Source organism: Mus caroli, unplaced genomic scaffold (assembly GCF_978045245.1).
Source record: "Mus caroli unplaced genomic scaffold, Mus_caroli_1 scaffold_12, whole genome shotgun sequence".
NCBI classification, from domain to species: Eukaryota; Metazoa; Chordata; class Mammalia; order Rodentia; family Muridae; genus Mus; species Mus caroli.
Genome location: NW_028227267.1, coordinates 39,045,987 through 39,063,431, shown reverse-complemented (window position 1 = coordinate 39,063,431; position 17,445 = coordinate 39,045,987). Strand labels below are relative to the sequence as shown.

The following is a 17,445-nucleotide window of genomic DNA, read 5'->3' as shown; positions in this document are numbered from 1 at the left end:
TAATATAAAATGAATAGATTTAATGATATTTTTAAAGTAAGGAAGCTGAGCAGCAACATGCATTCATCCTCTGGTTCCTGATTCAAGCTCCTCTTGGCTTCCTCACCAGGATGACCTATACTCGTGAACTGTGAGCAAGAAATGCTTACACCCTTAAGTAGGCTTTGTCAGTGTTTCTGTCACAATAGAAAATAAAACTAAGAAAACATTATACCAGAAGTTTCAGAGAGCAACAGTACTGTATCAAAAACTTGGGTAGGGAATACTTGTGTAATATTTTAGTCAAGAATCAGGTTTCAATCTGCTCGTGTCCTGGGAACTTGGGGTTAAAAGACCTATTCACTATGGGTGGCATCATTCCCTTGGCTGATATCCTGCACATTAGAACTGTGTTGAGCACGGCATCTATAGCTCTTTCTTTCTTGCAGGTGCAGTGTGACCAGTTGCTCCAAGCTCCTGCCACTTTAACAACCCTGCAACAACAGACTGTAAACTACAACCGTGAGTCAAAGCCAAATGAAGCCTTCCTTCCAAGGCAGGCAGCTTGTGTCAGGGTATTTTATCTTAACAAAAGAAAGGCAACTAAGACAGGCTGGGATGAGGGATGGAACCAAAAAGGGCCACCAGCAATGGGAAATAGAACTAACCTGTTCATACAGTGTGAAAAGCCTCAGGTAGTCAGTGACAAGGTGCAGGTACAATGGCAGGCTTGAACCCTGCTTTGCCAGCAGCAGTCGCATCTGGTCAGATGTGGAGGATTCAGCATTATTCAGGAGATTAGGGAAGCCTACCACAGCTGGGTCTGTGACAGCACCAACTGTCAAGTGCCTACACCCCTGAGAGTCTAATTAAAGGGTGGGCATGTTACATCACCTCAAAATGCATATCCCGCTCCTACATCCCAGCTAGATCCTGTCAGGAAAGCTTCCACGCCTCAGCCTAGCATTCCTTGGCCATAATTCTACTCATCCTCCCTAGGGAGATGGATCACCATGGAAAAGTCTGGATGGTCTTGTGAAACATCAGTGCTATCTAATGAACAACTTCCCCTGCTAGAAAGGTCTGGAGACAACCAAAAGGCGGTGCTAGGATGGCAGCTAGTAGCCTCAGCAGCTGCACCCTCATGACTCCCTGGTGCACACCACATCTCCATGAGCCCTGGTCTGGGTCCAACCTGGTTGTTAAAAGGTGACTCCTCCAGTCGCTTCCCATACAGTGCTAGTTCTTCTCTCACAAGCTGAGCCCTTGAAGATGGGACCAAAGAGCCCAAGGCCACCACATAAGCACCCTGACTTTGCTGAAGGGTCTCACCCAGGCCTGAGTCACTGGACACACTCAGCACCAGGTGTACTCGCTGTGACATTTGCACGAAGGGAACAGAAAGGTAGAGGGGGAAAAAAGAACAGCATTAGAGAGGTCCCTGTCCCGATCACCCACCATGGCACCCTTCTCTCCAACCCTCCTCCTGTCTCAGCCTGGCCTCACACTCACCCGCGGAAGAGACTTGGGGATCCAGTCTGAAATCAGCTGTCCGTTACGATCCACCAATTTATCTGCCCCATCGATGATAAGGACCAACGTCTGAGCAGGCCGCAGCGACTGAGCGAATTTGAGGAGCAACTTCTGCTGCAGCTCCCACACCAGGCCTCTATGTGTGAAGAGGCCAGGGTCAGAGGTAGGGAAGCCGACGGCAACACAGCTGGCTAATCTTGAGGTACACACCTGTAAGTGCTGGGGAGGGCACTCAGCTCTCCCAGTTTTTGACGCAGATGGGTACAGAGGCGTCTGAGGAGGTTGAGAGCAAGACACTGGTCAGGGCGGGCTGCTGCAAAGTGGAAGAAAACGAACGGGGGCTCATTGGGCTGGTCAGGGACCTTCAGGGCAGACACAAGGGATGCCTGCATGGGGCAAACAGAACCATATTTGCATTTCAGTATGTGCATAATCTCCCGGCTCTACCTCCTTAGCCCCAAAGCTCTTCCTGCTGTCCAAGGTTCATACCAGAAAGGCAGTCTTTCCCTGTCCTGCCTGCCCAGTCACTAGGCTCAGCCTCCCATGGGGCAGCATCAGCTGCTTCACTGTATCCTGAAGAAGGCGTAGCCGTGCAGGACTCGGTGGGGTCTTCAGCTGCTGAAAGCTGGTCTGAATCAAATCATCTTCTGAGATGGATGCTGGCTGCTCCAACTGGGCCCCAGGCTGAGGGTCACAGAGCGCTGATTATATCTCCATGTTTCTTGGAACCTCTTGGCCTAAAACCCACCAACTTGCTCCCACCCAGGACTACCAAGCCCGTCCCTCTCTGTCCGCACCCCCGCTCACCTGCAGGTGCTGCTTCTGGATCATGCTCCACACATCCTGGAGAACCAACTGTCCAAACTCCTCCAGGCCCCCAGTATAGGGCCGGCCAGCTGCTACACCTCCCCATTCACAGGAGTAGCTATAGGGAAAACATAACCCAACCCAGAGTAAGCCTGGCTCCCTGCACCACGCCTCTAACGGAGAGGTGCCTCCACCTCCGGCAGCTCACCTGCGACAGGTAACCTCTTTCTGTTCGTGTAGATATCTCTTCAGCTCTGAGACCCGATGTGCAGCTTCTTCTGACTCAGAAATAAAGTCAGGTTTCCAGGTATCTGGCACAGAGCTGACCACAAAAGACACCCCGGAGGCGGGGCCAGACTCAGGGGCAGGGCCAGACTCAGACCCTCCGACTCCTCTCCTCAGCCAGGAGATAAGGCTCTGCCCCCCTGAAATTTTGTACTAGAGTCGGATTGGAAAAAACGGATCTGAGGCCTGTTTCTCTTTCAGCACTGAATGCTGGGGGTTGAGGACGGGACCTGTCTGGCTTTCAGTGGAGGACATTTTAACCCGGTAGCAACAGGAGGTACCTAAGGAAATCAGGATCTCGGAAGTAGATGAGAGCTTGGGCCGAGGGCTGAAAGCGTTGGCCACGGTTCAGGAATTGCATCACCTCCATCTCTGTCACGGAGCGCCCTGAAGGGTACTCCTGGGTCTGCATGGAGAGGGAAGACAGAGGCAGGGTCAGTCCCAAGCATCAGCCCATCTCTGGAAGCCTTCAGATGCCCGAGATCACCCTTATCTCAGTAATCTTGTGTCCTCCCCCCAGACACAGACGGTAAAATATAGTTACCAGCTAACCATTAGCAAATGATTAACAGGTACTGGGTATTTTTTATTTATTTATTATTATATCTAAGTACACTGTAGCTGTCTTCAGACATACCAGAAGAGGGCATCAGATCTCATTATGGGTGGTTGTGAGCCACCATGTGGTTGCTGGGACTTGAACTCAGGACCTTCGGAAGAGCAGTCGGTGCTCTTAACTGCTGAGCCATCTCTCCAGCCCAGTACTGGGTATTTTAAAATACAACTTTTTCCTTAGTGTTGAAGATTGGATTTGGAACCATACTTGTAGTAGGCAAGTAATCTACCACCAAATTATATTCCCAGACCCTTTTGTGTGTGTGTGTAGGTGGGGGGCTCTTACTGTATGACTTGGACGGCCTGGAACTTACTATGCAAACTAGGATAACCTCAAACTCACAGAGAGCCTTCTGCCTTTCACTCCCCAGTGAAAACCATTAAAACAATTAAAAGCAGGAGCCAGATGACTTTTTGCATTATATTCTGAAACAATGTCACTTCGTTGCCCAGGCTGGCCTGCAACTCCTGATCCTTTTACCTAAACCATCCAACTGATGACAAAAGCTGAGCAGATTAACTTTCAACCCTCTGAGAAGGCAGGGAAGAAACCCCTCTCCAAGGAACTGCTTCATCTAGGTACATCTGGTAGAGTTATCTGCCAGCGATTCACATCAAGACTCAAGGACCTGCTGGGGCATCATCCCAGGACTCCTGTCAAGGGGCTTTTTCCAACCCCTGTTTCTTCCCCAGTTCCTCCAACCTTGTCTGCCTTACCCAGTGAAAGTGGGGATGATCAGGCAGATCATAGTTGGGGGGAATGTAGCCATAGCGGGAGCCCAGAATCCCCACGAACAGCTGTGAGTTCTCCACCTCCCCAAGGCATACTTCCAGTTGTCTGTAGGCATGATTACAGGAACAGGAAGGAGTCACTGGGGGCAGTTTCAAGCAATACTAATACAGAGGCGGCGGGGCCCTGAATCACACTGGGCAAAGTGGGGATAAAGTTTCTGTTGATATCTAAAAGGCCCGCCCTCACCCTCATTTATTCTTGTAGTCTTGATCCTGGTCCCTCGAGTTCCGCCACTCAAATCTCTCACCCCCGACCTATCCCCTCTTCCCTGTGGCCCTGCACCTGTTCCTGCGGGTCTCTTCCTCTGTGATACCCCAGCGCAGGTCAATGGCGTGAAGACTGATGCGGTGGGGGAACACTCGGGCCTGCAGTGCCGGCAGAACAGATCTCATCAGCAAATCTCGCTCCCCGTGCATGTCACGGAAAGTGGATGAAATGAAAAGCCGGATGTTGCACCATCTGGGGGCAAGTGGAGGGTCGGGCTCAGTCCCCATCTCAAGTCCATAGTTATAGGTGCAATGATCCTTCTGCACTTGACATAAACCCTATAGCCAGAAGGGTGTCTTACCAGCGTCCAGATAATATCCTAGCTGTGGGACTAATTACAGAAACCTGAGATTTGAGCCCCACTTCTTATGTGCCTCTTTCTTAAAAAAAAAAAAAATCATATTAAAAAGTTACTATTCGATCAATGCAATGCTTTGAGGCAAACCTTAACCTTATTCTTAACTATATCTTATATCTTTAAGAAATTAAAACAATCAAGCAAGCCCCGTGTGAAAAGCCAGAGACTGTGCCCTAAACCTTTTGCCTAAGCCGTGGCTATATCGATGTGGAGCTTGCTCTCCTCCCTACATACAGACATTTTTTTTTTTCTCTAGTAAAGCAAGGAATAGGTTCACAGTCTGACAGTTCCCAGGAAGCCCCTGCCTGGGGAGGAGAACAAATACCTCAGTACACAGACCAATAGCAATTGCCCCTAGCAGAAAGAATGGCAGGCACAGGATTTCTCCAGGTTCTGATGGCAACCCTCCCAGTTCACCAAGTCACACAACCTAGACTGACCCATGCTGGGAAATAGGACCCAAGGGACCAGGGATGTTCTCCTCCAGCGGCCGGAGAGACGGTGCCTGTGTTTTTCCTGGGGGTGGGGGGATCTTGAATAGTTTATCTAGTTGTCCCACATGTTCCAGGAGACGACAGGCTCCATGTTCGGCAATGAATCTAAGAAAAAGCATGATGAAAACAGAATATTGGAGATCAGAACCAGGAAGGCATCCCAAGAGAAACAGGCAGCAAAGACACGCCTGCCCAGTTCAGCGGCTCCCCTCAGGAAGACAGCCGTAGAGCAGACCTGATATGTCATGGTCACAGTTCTCAACCTGAGCTAGGGGCAATCACAAGTAGAGGTGAGCCCGGACCATATAATGAGACCCATCTCAAAAAGACTAGCCAGACAAAAAGGATAACCATAAGCCAGGAAAGTGTACTGGAAAATAAGACTACAAAACACTGGGGATGAAGGACGTCACCAGCCCAGGCCCTCCCACTCTCTGTGCATGGTGACCTTGAGATCCCTGTTAGAAAACTGGTCTGAGCTAAAGTTACACTTCCCTGTTCTGTGCGATCAGCTCTGTACAAACTACAATAGCTCCCCATTGCTTGAGGCTTCCCAATATGAGTTGAAGAGTGTGGGTGACATCCAAAGAAAACTTGAGGAGAGGAAACAAACATGAAGGTTCAAACGCACCTGCAGCTCTTCCCAAGGAAGGTTTCCATCACCCACATGCTCACATGGATGCTCACACTAGCCTGGAACTTACTATGTAGACCAGGCTGATCTCTGCCTGCTACTGCTGCTCAAGGGAATAAAGGCATGCAACACCACACTCGACTTTTGTTTTGTTTTGTTTTGTTTTTAATTTTTTAAAAAAGTTTCAATTATGTGTTTGTGTATTTGTCTCTGTGTGGCAACCTAAACAAAGCCTGAACAAGTACATCATCAAGAGACCCAAGTGGGAGTCTAAACGAAGAAGCACAGGTAACTAAGGGATGCTAAGAGTAGAAGAAAGGCTTCCCCATGGATGAGCCCTCTAACTTTGTTATGCAATACCAGTTGTCAGCCCTGACATCATTCACATACAAGGAACACCAACTGAGCTGAGCTAGTTATAGTCTCTCTGTGTGTAACAGGAACAAAGAAAAAGAGACTAGATATTTGAGAGAAAGCAAGAGGAGCAAACCACAGGAGGGGTTGGAGAGAGGAAAGAGAAGGGGGTAAATGATGTAATTAGAACTTAATCTCAAAAACTAAAAACATAAGGAAATTAATAAAGTGGTGAATAACAAAATTTATGCATAATAATTGCAAATAATAACTCAATAAAATAGATCGGAAAGATTTCCTTTTAAAAACTAATTATGTATGCCTGTGTGTACGTCTATGGGTTCGTGTGCACCAAAAAGTGCAGTGTCTGCAGAGGCATCAAATCTCTGGAGTGGCAGGAGGTTGTTGGATCCCTTTGGAGCTGGATGCAATTACAGGTAGTTGGGAGCCACCTGGCATGGGTACTGGGTACTGAGTACTGGGTACCAGATCCAGATCCAGGACCTCTGCAAGAGCAGTATGTACTCTTAACTGATGATCCAAGGCTCCAGTCTGCTTTTCCTCTTTCTCATTGGATATAGCATAAACTTGGATGTGTATAACACAGAGCTGAGGCACCACCTTTAGCCAGGAAGTAGAGGTTGTTGAGAGTGATCAAGCATTAAGACAGTGAAGGTTGAGCTGGAGAGATGGCTTAGTGGTTAAGAGCACTGACTGCACTTCCAGAGGTCAATTCCCTGCAACTACATGGTGGTTCACAACCATCTGTAATGGGATCTGATGTCCTCTTCTGGTGTGTCTGAAGAGAGTGACAGTGGACTCATACACATGGAATAAACAAATACATTTAAATTAAAAAAGAAAAAGAAAAGAAAACAAAAGTGCTCTATTTAAAAAAAAAAAAAAGACAGTGAAGGTTGGAACCCTTATCACACTGTATTGCTGATAAGCCTAGACATCTGTGAAAGAAATAAACCATCTTATTTTGAAAAATAAATGAGCTAACGGCATAGAGAATCCCTTAAGCGCATTCTAAAACAACCTCTTTCCCCTCCGATGCCCACTGTGGACTCACTTCAGGATTCCGTCAGTGCAGCCTGAGAGCGTCACGTCGTTGGGATTCAAATTTGGTGATCTGCCAAAGAAAGAAGCAGTCATTAAGCACCAAAATCGATGCCTGGAGTCAGGGGTGGTGGCTTACACCCGCAATCCCAGCACCTGCCCTGGAAGACAGGAGGATATCAAGTTCAAACCCAGCCAAGGCTATATACCTAGACTCTACTCCACAGTACCTTAAGATATACTCCTCACCCCTATATATCGGTTCTGTGACCGATAGCTGTATTACCCTGAGTGCACCCAATCTTGCCTTAATAGAATTATGTGGCCAGAGTACAGCTCAGTGAGAGGATGCTTGCCTAGAAGGACCGAAGCTCTGGGTCCAGTATCTAATAGCACACAGGGGCAAAAAGACTTCAAAGAAAGTCCTAGAAACTTAAATTCAATAGAACTAATAAGCAAGAAGGTGAGAAACAAAACATCAAACAAGTGAGACTTTGGCAGGAGCAGACGGGAAAATATGGACAACTGTCTTCAGACGCCGTACAAGAACGACCAGCAATCTTACATGTACTGTGTTTTCTGTAGGAGGACCCCAACAAAGAGGCACTTGGAATTCACATGCTGCCAGATAATCTGTTTGGCTACTTTCAGGAGCTCGGTATCCATCCTTTGACCAAACAGGATGACCCTGTCAATCTGTAAGATGAAAAGAGGAGGCTGAGACCTGGGATCCAGGCTAAAATAGACATGGATGAGCTCAGAGCTTGCGTCAGGATGCTTAAGGGTTGACGGGTTAGCACTCTGAGGAGAAAGAAACATGCAGCTCCTGAGAATGCTTAGAAGGGATGCCACTACACCCCAACCTAGGGTGGCATCAAAGAATCAGGGACAGCAGAGGTGGGAAGAAAAGAAAAAGAAGTGAGGGAGTGTGTTGTGGAGCTCATTCATGCTCATGAGAGATGAAGGTTCACTGTGAAACTGTTTTTTGTTTTTTTTGTTTTTTTTTTAATTTTTTGTTTTTTGTTGTTGTTGGGGTTTGTTTTTGTTTGTTTTGTTTGTTTTTGGTTTTTTGAGGATCTCTGTGTAGTCCTGTCCTGGAGCTTACTAGTTATACCATAAAATACATAGTATACTGGCCTTGAACTCACAGAGTTCCTCCTACCTCTGACTTCCTCTAGGATGAAAGGAGTGTGCCACCATGCCTGGCTGTGTGTCAGTCCTTAAGTGTGGCTGTTTTATATTTAGTGGTGTGGGCTTTGAGCATGTTAAGCTAAGCATGTTCTCTACAAGGCCATTTTAAACATTCAGTTCAATAAATAAAGAGCTTATGGATATAGTTCAAAGTGAAGCACTTACCCTGACTTCAATCCTAAACACTAGAGTATTTCTATTATGTTTAGGACAATGGTAATACATTCTCGAAATGCATTACTTTCTAATTATGTTACTACATGTCACTATCACCTGACCCTGAATATATTTACATCCCATTACTGTGGAAATACAATCAATGGACAGGCTTCTGCGTATTTCTGCACAGCTCTGTATTCAAGGGCTTAAGCTTGAAGACTGCCACGGTGGAACAATTTATACCATGGGAACTAGCAAACATTATTACATAACACTCCTATTTTTCATCTATCACTAAAAATTTAGGAGCACAGCCCTGTCCGAGGGAGTACACTGAGCAGTGAGCTGACGAGAACACTTCAAAATTTGACAGATCATTTAGAAAGGTCAAGAAATGAGAGGCAATTAGGCACATATCCCACATCTGTGAGCCAAGCACTTGGGAGATGGAGGCAGGAGAAGCAGGTATGGAAGGCCAGCCTCAGCTACAGGATACAACAAAAAAGAGCAGGCTGTGGGGGAAATGCTAGGAGGGAGTTTCATAGGAACCGAATAGGACTCACGGGGGTCCTTTGGACAGCCAGAGACAGCAGATACTTCCCAAAAGTGTCCAGGGGCCACTCATCATTGTCTTCTAACTCCTGGAGGAAAGAAACTTGGGTTAGGAGGTTGGGCTGAGGTGTCAATGTCCCACCCTGGATGCTGTTTGAATGTATCCCCCTTTGGCTTCTGTGTTGAAATTTGAACCCAATGTGCGGTAAAAAGAGGGGGCTCAGCTGGACCCTGTATTGATAGGTGATGCCCAGCAAGATATCCTTAGGGTATTATGTAGCACACTTGGGAGACTCTGAGGTATCTATCTGTTCCTGCAAACATAAGTTGTAAAAACATGAACCTGAACCTGAAGCATCAATCACTATCTCTCTTGGTTCAGGATATAACAGTTGTCTTCCGTGTGTGTTTCCACACATCTCCTGCCCTGAGATCCTTACCAGCGTCATCCAATGCCAGTGCCATACCCTCTAGCCTCAAGAACTGTGAGCAAGATAAACATCTGTCGTTTATGAAGTTAGCTAGCCTCCAGTATTTCAATAGGGCAACGAAAGACTAATATAATCAATTAAAAAAAAAACAAGTACTGATTTGTTTGAGAAATCTTCAAAGTTAATACATCTGTGCTGCTTTTTTCTTTTTCTTTCTTGAAAGAGTGTCTCCCTGTGCAGTCTTGACTAGAACCCACTATGTAAGTAAAGCTGACGGTGAACTCAAAGAGATCTGCCTGCCTCTGCTACTCAAGTGCTGAGATTAAAGGTGTATACTAGCTACAGTGCCCAGTTTATATGCTAGAGAAAGAGAGACAGAGAGGCAGAAAGAGACAGAAAGGCAGAGAGAAACAGAGACAGAGAGCGAGAGCGAGAGCACTTTGCATCCCAGGTTAACCTCAAACTTGCCTTTTTCCTGCTTCTGTGTACTGGGATTGAGGGTGTGTTCTATTACACCTGGCTACTCATGCCTTCATCAATTATTTGAGATGAGCCCAGCCTTCTGTCACTTATATATTTCTGAATAGCAGGCCTGTGTTTCTGACCTGAACTTGAGCCTGAAGTTTGATGGCAGTCTTCAGGATGCCTTCATCAGCTGTAAGTACCGGTGTCTTCACAAATCCTCTCCCACACAAGCAAACAGTCACTTGCTCGGCTCGAGCCACCATCATTCCGATCAACAGCAGCACATAGTTCAGGGGAGGCTGATGGAGCAGGGCATCATCAGGAAATAAGACTTTAGAACCCACCTTTGCTCCCCAGCTCTAGAGGCCAAACGCTCGGTTTGGGGAAATGAAAGACTGTGGGTCATCTTCAGCCATTCTCTGGAAGAATTGACTTGGGGGAACCAGGAAGAAGTCAGAATCCCTGCCCAATTCAAGTGGGTGTAAGATATACTTGTGACAGAAATTCAGAGACTGTAATTAGCTAGCTAAACCTGAAATGTTAGTATTATGATCCATAATCAAGGCTGACTAAAACTGTCCCAGGGCACCAACAACTGGCACTTGGAAGAAACCTATACCACTTCTTTCGGTTTTTGTGGTTCTCAGAGAACCAGAGGGAAACAAAACCCCCTCAAGACTCAACATGCTGCCAGCCCCTCGGAAGATGTAGGGTTTTTTCCTTTACCCCTTGTGAGTGACTCTTGGGACAGAGCCTGTCGGCATTTGCATCTGTGAGATAGACCAAGAGGGTTCGGCCAGGCATCGGGGATAGGTTGTGCTTTACTGAGAGGTTCACAGCTGTTTCCAGGGCCTGGCGATACCGCTCCAGCAACTCAACATCACAGTTCCATTGTCTGCAGCAAGAGAAGACATAGACACGGGGCTCAGAAGCTTGTCTGCCTGTGACTCTGAAGCAGACAAAATGTACTGCTTTAATACTAAATCCTCTCTCTCTCTCCTTACGCACTATCCCATCCTCCCACAGCCTACCTCCACTGCTGGGATAGAACCTTTCCTTTTCTCCATACCACAGGACTCTTACACAGACCACAGCAAGCAAGGCAGAGTCCCTGACAAAGCCGGTGCTCAAAGCACCTGCAGAGGCCAGAAGATGGTGTTGGATCCCCTGAAACTGGGGTTAAAGACAGCTCTGTGCTACCACATGGTGAGTGGGATTCAAACCCAGATTTTCTGAAGAGCATCCAGTTGGGTTTTTGTTTTCTTTTGTTTAATTTGTCACAATTTCCCCCCAGCTAGCAAGCACATACCTGGCCTTGTGCAGCCTCAATTTCTCCCGCTTGAGCTGCTCATACATCACAGGTATAGTCATTGCTGCCCGAAGCTGCCGGCGCGTCAGGGTGCACAGGTGCCTCTGATTGGCGGGCCTCCTGATTTTTTTTGAGTTTCTAATCATTATCCGTTTCATCAATGTTGTATTGGAAGGGAAGGGTGATGCTGTATAGTAACAGGAAAAGAGCAAGTCAGGCAATTGCCTTCTATTCCCTTAGTATGTTAAACCCCTATCCTCAGGGCTAGTAAAGGTCTGACTACACATCACCACACACTAAGTCCACAAAGCGAGAAGCTGAAAATACCTGAGTGTTGTCTCATTTACACACAAGAAGCAAACAGAAACCAGAAGAGAAAGAATACCTTTACTTCTGAGCTGAGCCTCAAGTTTATCGATAGAGTCATGAGCATTAAGGAATCTGAATGGAAACTGCCGACTGTGAACCACAGATTTCTGTAAAACAAGAAGATTGGTGAGCAGAGGAGGAAGGAAGATGAGGAGGAAGGAAGATGAGAAGGAAGGAAGATGAGGAGTCATGGGGCTACAGGGAGGATGAGGAGCCTTGGGGCTACAGGATTCAGTAACTCATCAGGCTTGTGGGAAGGTGAGGAAAGAAAAACAGATCCCCCGAGGAAAAAGAGGAAGAAGAAGGGGAAGAAAGAAAGGTATGAATGAGGTGAAAGGGGGATTAACAGGAGCCTCATTCTCCTTTTATTTATTCATTTAATTGAAAAATATTGTATGTATATGAGTGTTTGCCTGCAGATATGCACGTGCACCACGTGTATGCCTGGTACTACGGAGGACAGAAGAGAGCACCAGAACCTCTGGAAATTAAGTTATAGATGGTTGTGAGCAGCCATGTCGGTGCTGGGAATCAAATCCAAGAATTCTAGAAGAGTTGCCGGTGCCCTTACCCACTTCAAGCCATCCCTCCAGCCACAGAGCCCCATTGCTTTTTATATTACACTGCTCCTGAAGTGAGTTAATTCATAGATGGGGATCTTTTTGTAAGTTTGTGAGCTCGCAAAGTAAACATGAAAATTATTACTCTCTATTGTGATCTCTGGAGGGTTGACTAAGTCCAGAGACCCGTCTTTCCCAACATATGTAGGTTTCCATACCTCTTACATCCCACACAGAAAGAAGCTGGTAGCCATGACCGCTTCAGGCACATGGAAGAGTCTGGCCTCTGAGAGCACAGTCTCTGACCGAGCCACATACTCCCCAGTGATCACACGTACCTCATGCTGGAGTCTCTGGAGAACGAGTTCATGGTGGCGGGCACTGATCCCAGTCCGCAGCAGGTTACACAGGTTCCGGAGCATGGCCATGAAGGGCAGTTTCCCATTGTCTTCAGTCATGGGGGAGAGGATAAATGAAGTGAGTGACACACACAACATGACAGTACCCAGCAGGAAGCACAGAGCCACACAGAAGCTCAGATGGGAGAATGCAATCTGTTCTATTCAAAAGATTTTAAAGACCCAGGAAGAAGAAGCAAGGATTGGCCTGAATTGGGGAATAAAAACATATAACAATGTGTATCAGACAGCTGTTTATATAACAACTTATGTCACTAACTGTCGGCTCTACTTGCTGGTTCAACCGGTACAATATACTCTTCTTTCCCCACCCACTTGATGGAAGGAGAGAACTGATTACCTCACGTTGTCCTTTGACCTTTCACACAGCTCACCTCACACACAAATATATAACTATAACTTTCAGTTTTTTCCAGAAAAGGTTTCTTTGTGTAGCCCTGGCTGTCCTGGAACTTACTCTGCAGGTCAGGCCGGCCTTAAACTCACAGAGATCGACCTGACTCTGCCTCCTGAGTGCTGGCATAAAAGCATGCACTACCATTCCCAGGTTTTCTTCTTTTAAAAATTATCTTTATTCATCTCCGTGTGTGTGTGTGTGCGTGTGTGTGTCTGTGTGTGTCTGTGTGTGTGAGAGAGAGAAAGAGACAGACCAGACAGACAGACAGAGAATACCACTTGTTTGCAAGTAAGTACCTACAGAGTCTAGAAGAGGATGCGGTATGTGCCCTGGAGCTGGAGTTACAGGTAGTTATGAGCCGCCTGATGTACATGCTTAGAATTGAACTCAGATCCTCTACAAGAGCAATATACATGCTCTTAACTGCTGAGTCATCTCTCTAGCCTCAGGTGTAATTTTTTTTTTTTTTTAAAGAAAGAGTAGTGACCTCTACACTTTTCAGTGATCTAATATTCTGGTTTAGTAAAGTGGAGGTTGTAAGTTTTCCTTTGAATCCCCAAATTCGTTACTCAATGCCAAGTGCTCAGCCTTGAAATCATGTACATACAAGTAACTTTATACAGACTGAGCAGGTTGTATTTATATATTTAAGAATATAACAAAGAAGTAAGGATTATGAACCTGAGACCTGAGAGACAGCAAGCAGCATGGAAGGGTTGGAGGGAGGAAAGGAAAAAGGGAAAATCATGTAATTATATTTTAATTTCAAAAAATAAAAAATATTTTTAAAGATTAAGAAACAAAAAGGGAAACAGGAATTCGGCTGTGGAGCTAAATCAGTGTGGGATTATAGTTGTGAGCCACCACACCCAGCTCCATCCATGTTCTGGCCTTTCTGTGCACTCTAGGTGACCACACACGAAAGCATGATTTCAGCACTGAGGAGCCTGAAGCATAAGGACTGGGATTTGAGACTAGGCTGGATTACATGGGTAGGCATTCTCAAAAAGGGAGATAAAGAGAGAGGAAGAAAAAGAAAGTAAATGTCTTTCAGGCTAGGTGCATGCCTACAGTCTCAACAGAAGGAGAATAGCTGAGTTTAAGAACAGCCTGGGCAATATAAAGAAACTCTATCTCGAAAATAAAAAAGGGGGGGCAGTTAGAGAGATGTCTGAGCAGTTAACAACACTGGCTGCTCTTCCAGAAGACTTGGGTTCAATTCCTCAAACCCACATGGTGGCTCACAACCCTCAGTAACGCCAGTCCCAGGAGACCCAATACCCTCTTCTGGCATTCTCAAGCACCAAGCACAAATGTGATACACAGACATACATAAAAGCAAAACTCCCTTGAGGTGGTTTGAGTAAGAATAGCCTCATAGGCTCATATATTTGAATGGTGTTTGAAAAGATTATAAAGATTAGGGGTTGTGGCCTTGTTGGAGTAGCTGTGGCCTTGTAGGAGGAAGTGTGTCCCTTGGGGTGGGCGTTAAGGTTCTCAAAAATCCATACCAGACCCAGTCTCTCTTTATCCCCACCCCGCCTCCCCCTCTGCCTCCCCCTCCCCCTTTTACTTCCCTCCCCACTCTCTCTGTGTCTCAGAATATAGCCCTCAGCTACTGCTCCAGCACTAGGCATGCCACCATACTTCCCTTCATGGTAATAGTGGAATAAATCTCTGAAACTATAAGAAAGTCCACTCACATCCACAATTAAATGCTTTCTTCTATAAGAGTTGCCTTGGTCATGGTGTCTCTTCACAGCAACAGAATTGTGACTAAGACTATATACATAGAAAATAAAAATTTGAAAAAAAGAAATTAACCATGGGGAATTTAGTCTCAAACAAGCTAAATGTTGCCGTTGAAAATGTTCAGGGTTAGAGATTCTCAGCAAAGTGAAAAAAAGTAGAGACATGCATGTAGACTCAGCCCAACACCACAACATCCTTCTTTGTTATTTGTTTGTGTTGTTTGCTTGAGAAGAGAATTTACCAGGCTGATCTCAAACTAGTCGTCCTCCTGCCTCAGTCTCCAATCACTATGATTACAAGTGTGCATCACCACACCTACCCACACCTAAAGCCTTTTCCTCACTATATCTTAACTTGTAAATTGGTGAATAGACTGACAGATGATGGGGAATTTAATTCCCAGGCATTTCTTATACAGATATCAACAGAGGCACCGGTACAGAGAGAATATTACATAGCAAAGCAATTCAGCCTGCCTTGAGTACAATATGTAACAACCAACAAAGGCATTTGGGCTCAAAAGTTCCAAAATTGGAAAGTTTCCACTGTCTTATTTAGGGTTTCCATTGCTGTGAAGAGACACTATGACCAAGGCAACTCTTCTAAAGGACATCATTTAATTGGGATTGGGTTACAGGTTCTGTGGTTCAGTCCATTATCATCATGGCAGGAAGCACAGCAGCATCCAGGCAGGCATGGTGCTGGAGGAGCTGAGAGTTCTACATCTTCATGCAAAAGAAGCCAGAAGCAGACTATGTTCCAGGCAGCAAGGAGTTTCAAAGCCCACCCCCACAGTGACACACTCCCTTCAACAAGGCCACACCTACTCCAATGAGGCCACACCCACTCCAACGAGGCCACACCCACTCCAACAAGGCCACACCCACTCCAACAAGGCCATACCTCCTAGTAGTGCCATTCCCTGGGCCAGGCATATTCAAACCACCACATCCACCAAGGTCCAATGTTACATATATTTCAACATAGAGAGAAATTGTTTGAAATTCCAAAGACCAAAGATGAAGCAAAAGGAAAGGGGTATAAAGGAGAGAACAATGCTGACCTTTTTCTTTTTAGAATTATCCATTAATTTGTTTGTTTTATGTGTGTGAGTGTTTTGCCTGCATGTGTGTCTGTGAACCACATGCCTGTTTGGTTCTGTGGAGACCAGGAGAGAGTATGAGATATTCTAAGGCTGGAGTTGCAGATGGTTGTGATCAACCACGTGGGTGCTGGGAATCAAACCCAGGACCTCTTGAAGAACAACAAATGTCCTTAACTGCTAGGCCAACTCTCCACCCTCTCAAAATGGGCTGAAGAGAGTGAATCGACAGTGAAGAAAGAGTACAGCTCTTGCAGTGTTACTAAGCTTAACTCCTAACACCTAGTCTATAACTCCAGCTCCGGGGTATTCGATGTCCTTTTCTGGTCTCTGAGGGCACCTGAACTCACATACACAATTAAAAATAAAATTTAAATACTTAAAGAAAAAGAGCATTAAAGAGCCTTTCATAGTTAAAAATAGACAATCAACAGAGAAAGAAAAGACTGAAGGTTATTGGTCTTCCCCAAAGTGAATTTTCTTCCTTTACCAGTAGAGGGAAATGATTAAACTTTTCAGATCCTACGTGAATTTCTGTAGCTCTTGAGATCTAATCCCACTCAGTTATAATATATTCTAGGTGTATTGCTACAAGTGCAAACAGGAAAGAGGTACAACTCTCTGCCCTGTGTTTCTGAAGACTCGTGTATCACCTACAGACATCTGGAATCATGATCGACCTATGATATCAACACTATTTAAAGCAAATTCCAGGGTCCACAGTGGAGTGGTAAATGGCAAACTTCAAAAAATCCAGGTTTTTTGGTTATGTAAATTAAGTTGCAAATTAACTGCACCATTTTGTGGAAATCTTCAGGGTGGGGTCTAAAATACAGGTGTATGAAGGGAGAAGTCAGGAAAGGAACTGCCGGTCACCGATCAACGCCACCTACCTATGAGCTCCTCCCACACTGAAGCTTTGTTTCCTCGTAAGCTCAGCTCCCGCTCCCAGGTCTCTGGCCTTCGGAGCTTCATCCGCTGACCAGCTCTGCTAGACTCCCACGGCCCAGGGAGGTGACTCCGAGAAAAGAGCTCTAGGGTGGCTGGGTACCTGAGAGAGGGAAGAAAGTACCTATCAGTTCAACACTTACACAAATTTGGAAAGAGCCAAAGTCAGCCAGTCATGTTCACACCACTGAAGACCCTCATACTGCTGGGAGTGAGAACTACCAGGCTTGGAGCCATGAATGAGCCAGAATGACCAGGTCAATGGAATGCATGTGAAATACCCAGTCTCACCTGTAGCCCAGCAGGGCCTGGACGTGCTGGGCAGGCTTGTGGATATGTAGATGCTCTACCAACTTCTTCAGAGTGAATCTTGGTAGCCTGTTTTTCTCTGGCATTGCATTATAAGCTGCTTCAAACTGTGGAAACAGCCCCAAGTACCACAGGGTTCATTTCAGCCATGATCGTGGGGTATCAGAAATAAAAACATAAGCCTTCCTTACCCTATCAGGAAGTAAAGCATAAATTGGCCATATACCTTTGAGGTGATTTCATTCTCTAAAACATATGATGATAAAGAATAGAAACATAAAGGGAAAATCTGTGGGAGCTC

General features: G+C 45.9%; 1 protein-coding gene across 3 annotated transcripts in view; it reads right to left on the bottom strand.

The window, feature by feature from the left end:
• Window positions 1–17,445, bottom strand: part of Tep1 (telomerase associated protein 1) — a 49,735-nt gene that overhangs the window by 17,945 nt on the left and 14,345 nt on the right. For all 3 annotated transcript variants that reach the window (XM_029469133.2, XM_021181922.3, XM_085828583.1), the window contains 21 exons: window positions 17,127–17,251; window positions 16,781–16,938; window positions 12,556–12,665; window positions 11,674–11,764; window positions 11,289–11,475; window positions 10,706–10,874; window positions 10,120–10,278; window positions 9,095–9,172; window positions 7,747–7,877; window positions 7,195–7,254; window positions 5,078–5,236; window positions 4,295–4,471; window positions 3,937–4,057; window positions 2,886–3,010; window positions 2,528–2,641; window positions 2,320–2,437; window positions 2,002–2,196; window positions 1,723–1,898; window positions 1,492–1,648; window positions 1,175–1,354; window positions 648–740 (listed from right to left, as the gene is read on the bottom strand). In XM_029469133.2, coding sequence (XP_029324993.1) covers window positions 648–740; window positions 1,175–1,354; window positions 1,492–1,648; window positions 1,723–1,898; window positions 2,002–2,196; window positions 2,320–2,437; window positions 2,528–2,641; window positions 2,886–3,010; window positions 3,937–4,057; window positions 4,295–4,471; window positions 5,078–5,236; window positions 7,195–7,254; window positions 7,747–7,877; window positions 9,095–9,172; window positions 10,120–10,278; window positions 10,706–10,874; window positions 11,289–11,475; window positions 11,674–11,764; window positions 12,556–12,665; window positions 16,781–16,938; window positions 17,127–17,251 — 2,883 coding nt within the window. The remainder of the gene's footprint in view (window positions 1–647; window positions 741–1,174; window positions 1,355–1,491; window positions 1,649–1,722; window positions 1,899–2,001; window positions 2,197–2,319; window positions 2,438–2,527; window positions 2,642–2,885; window positions 3,011–3,936; window positions 4,058–4,294; window positions 4,472–5,077; window positions 5,237–7,194; window positions 7,255–7,746; window positions 7,878–9,094; window positions 9,173–10,119; window positions 10,279–10,705; window positions 10,875–11,288; window positions 11,476–11,673; window positions 11,765–12,555; window positions 12,666–16,780; window positions 16,939–17,126; window positions 17,252–17,445) is intronic.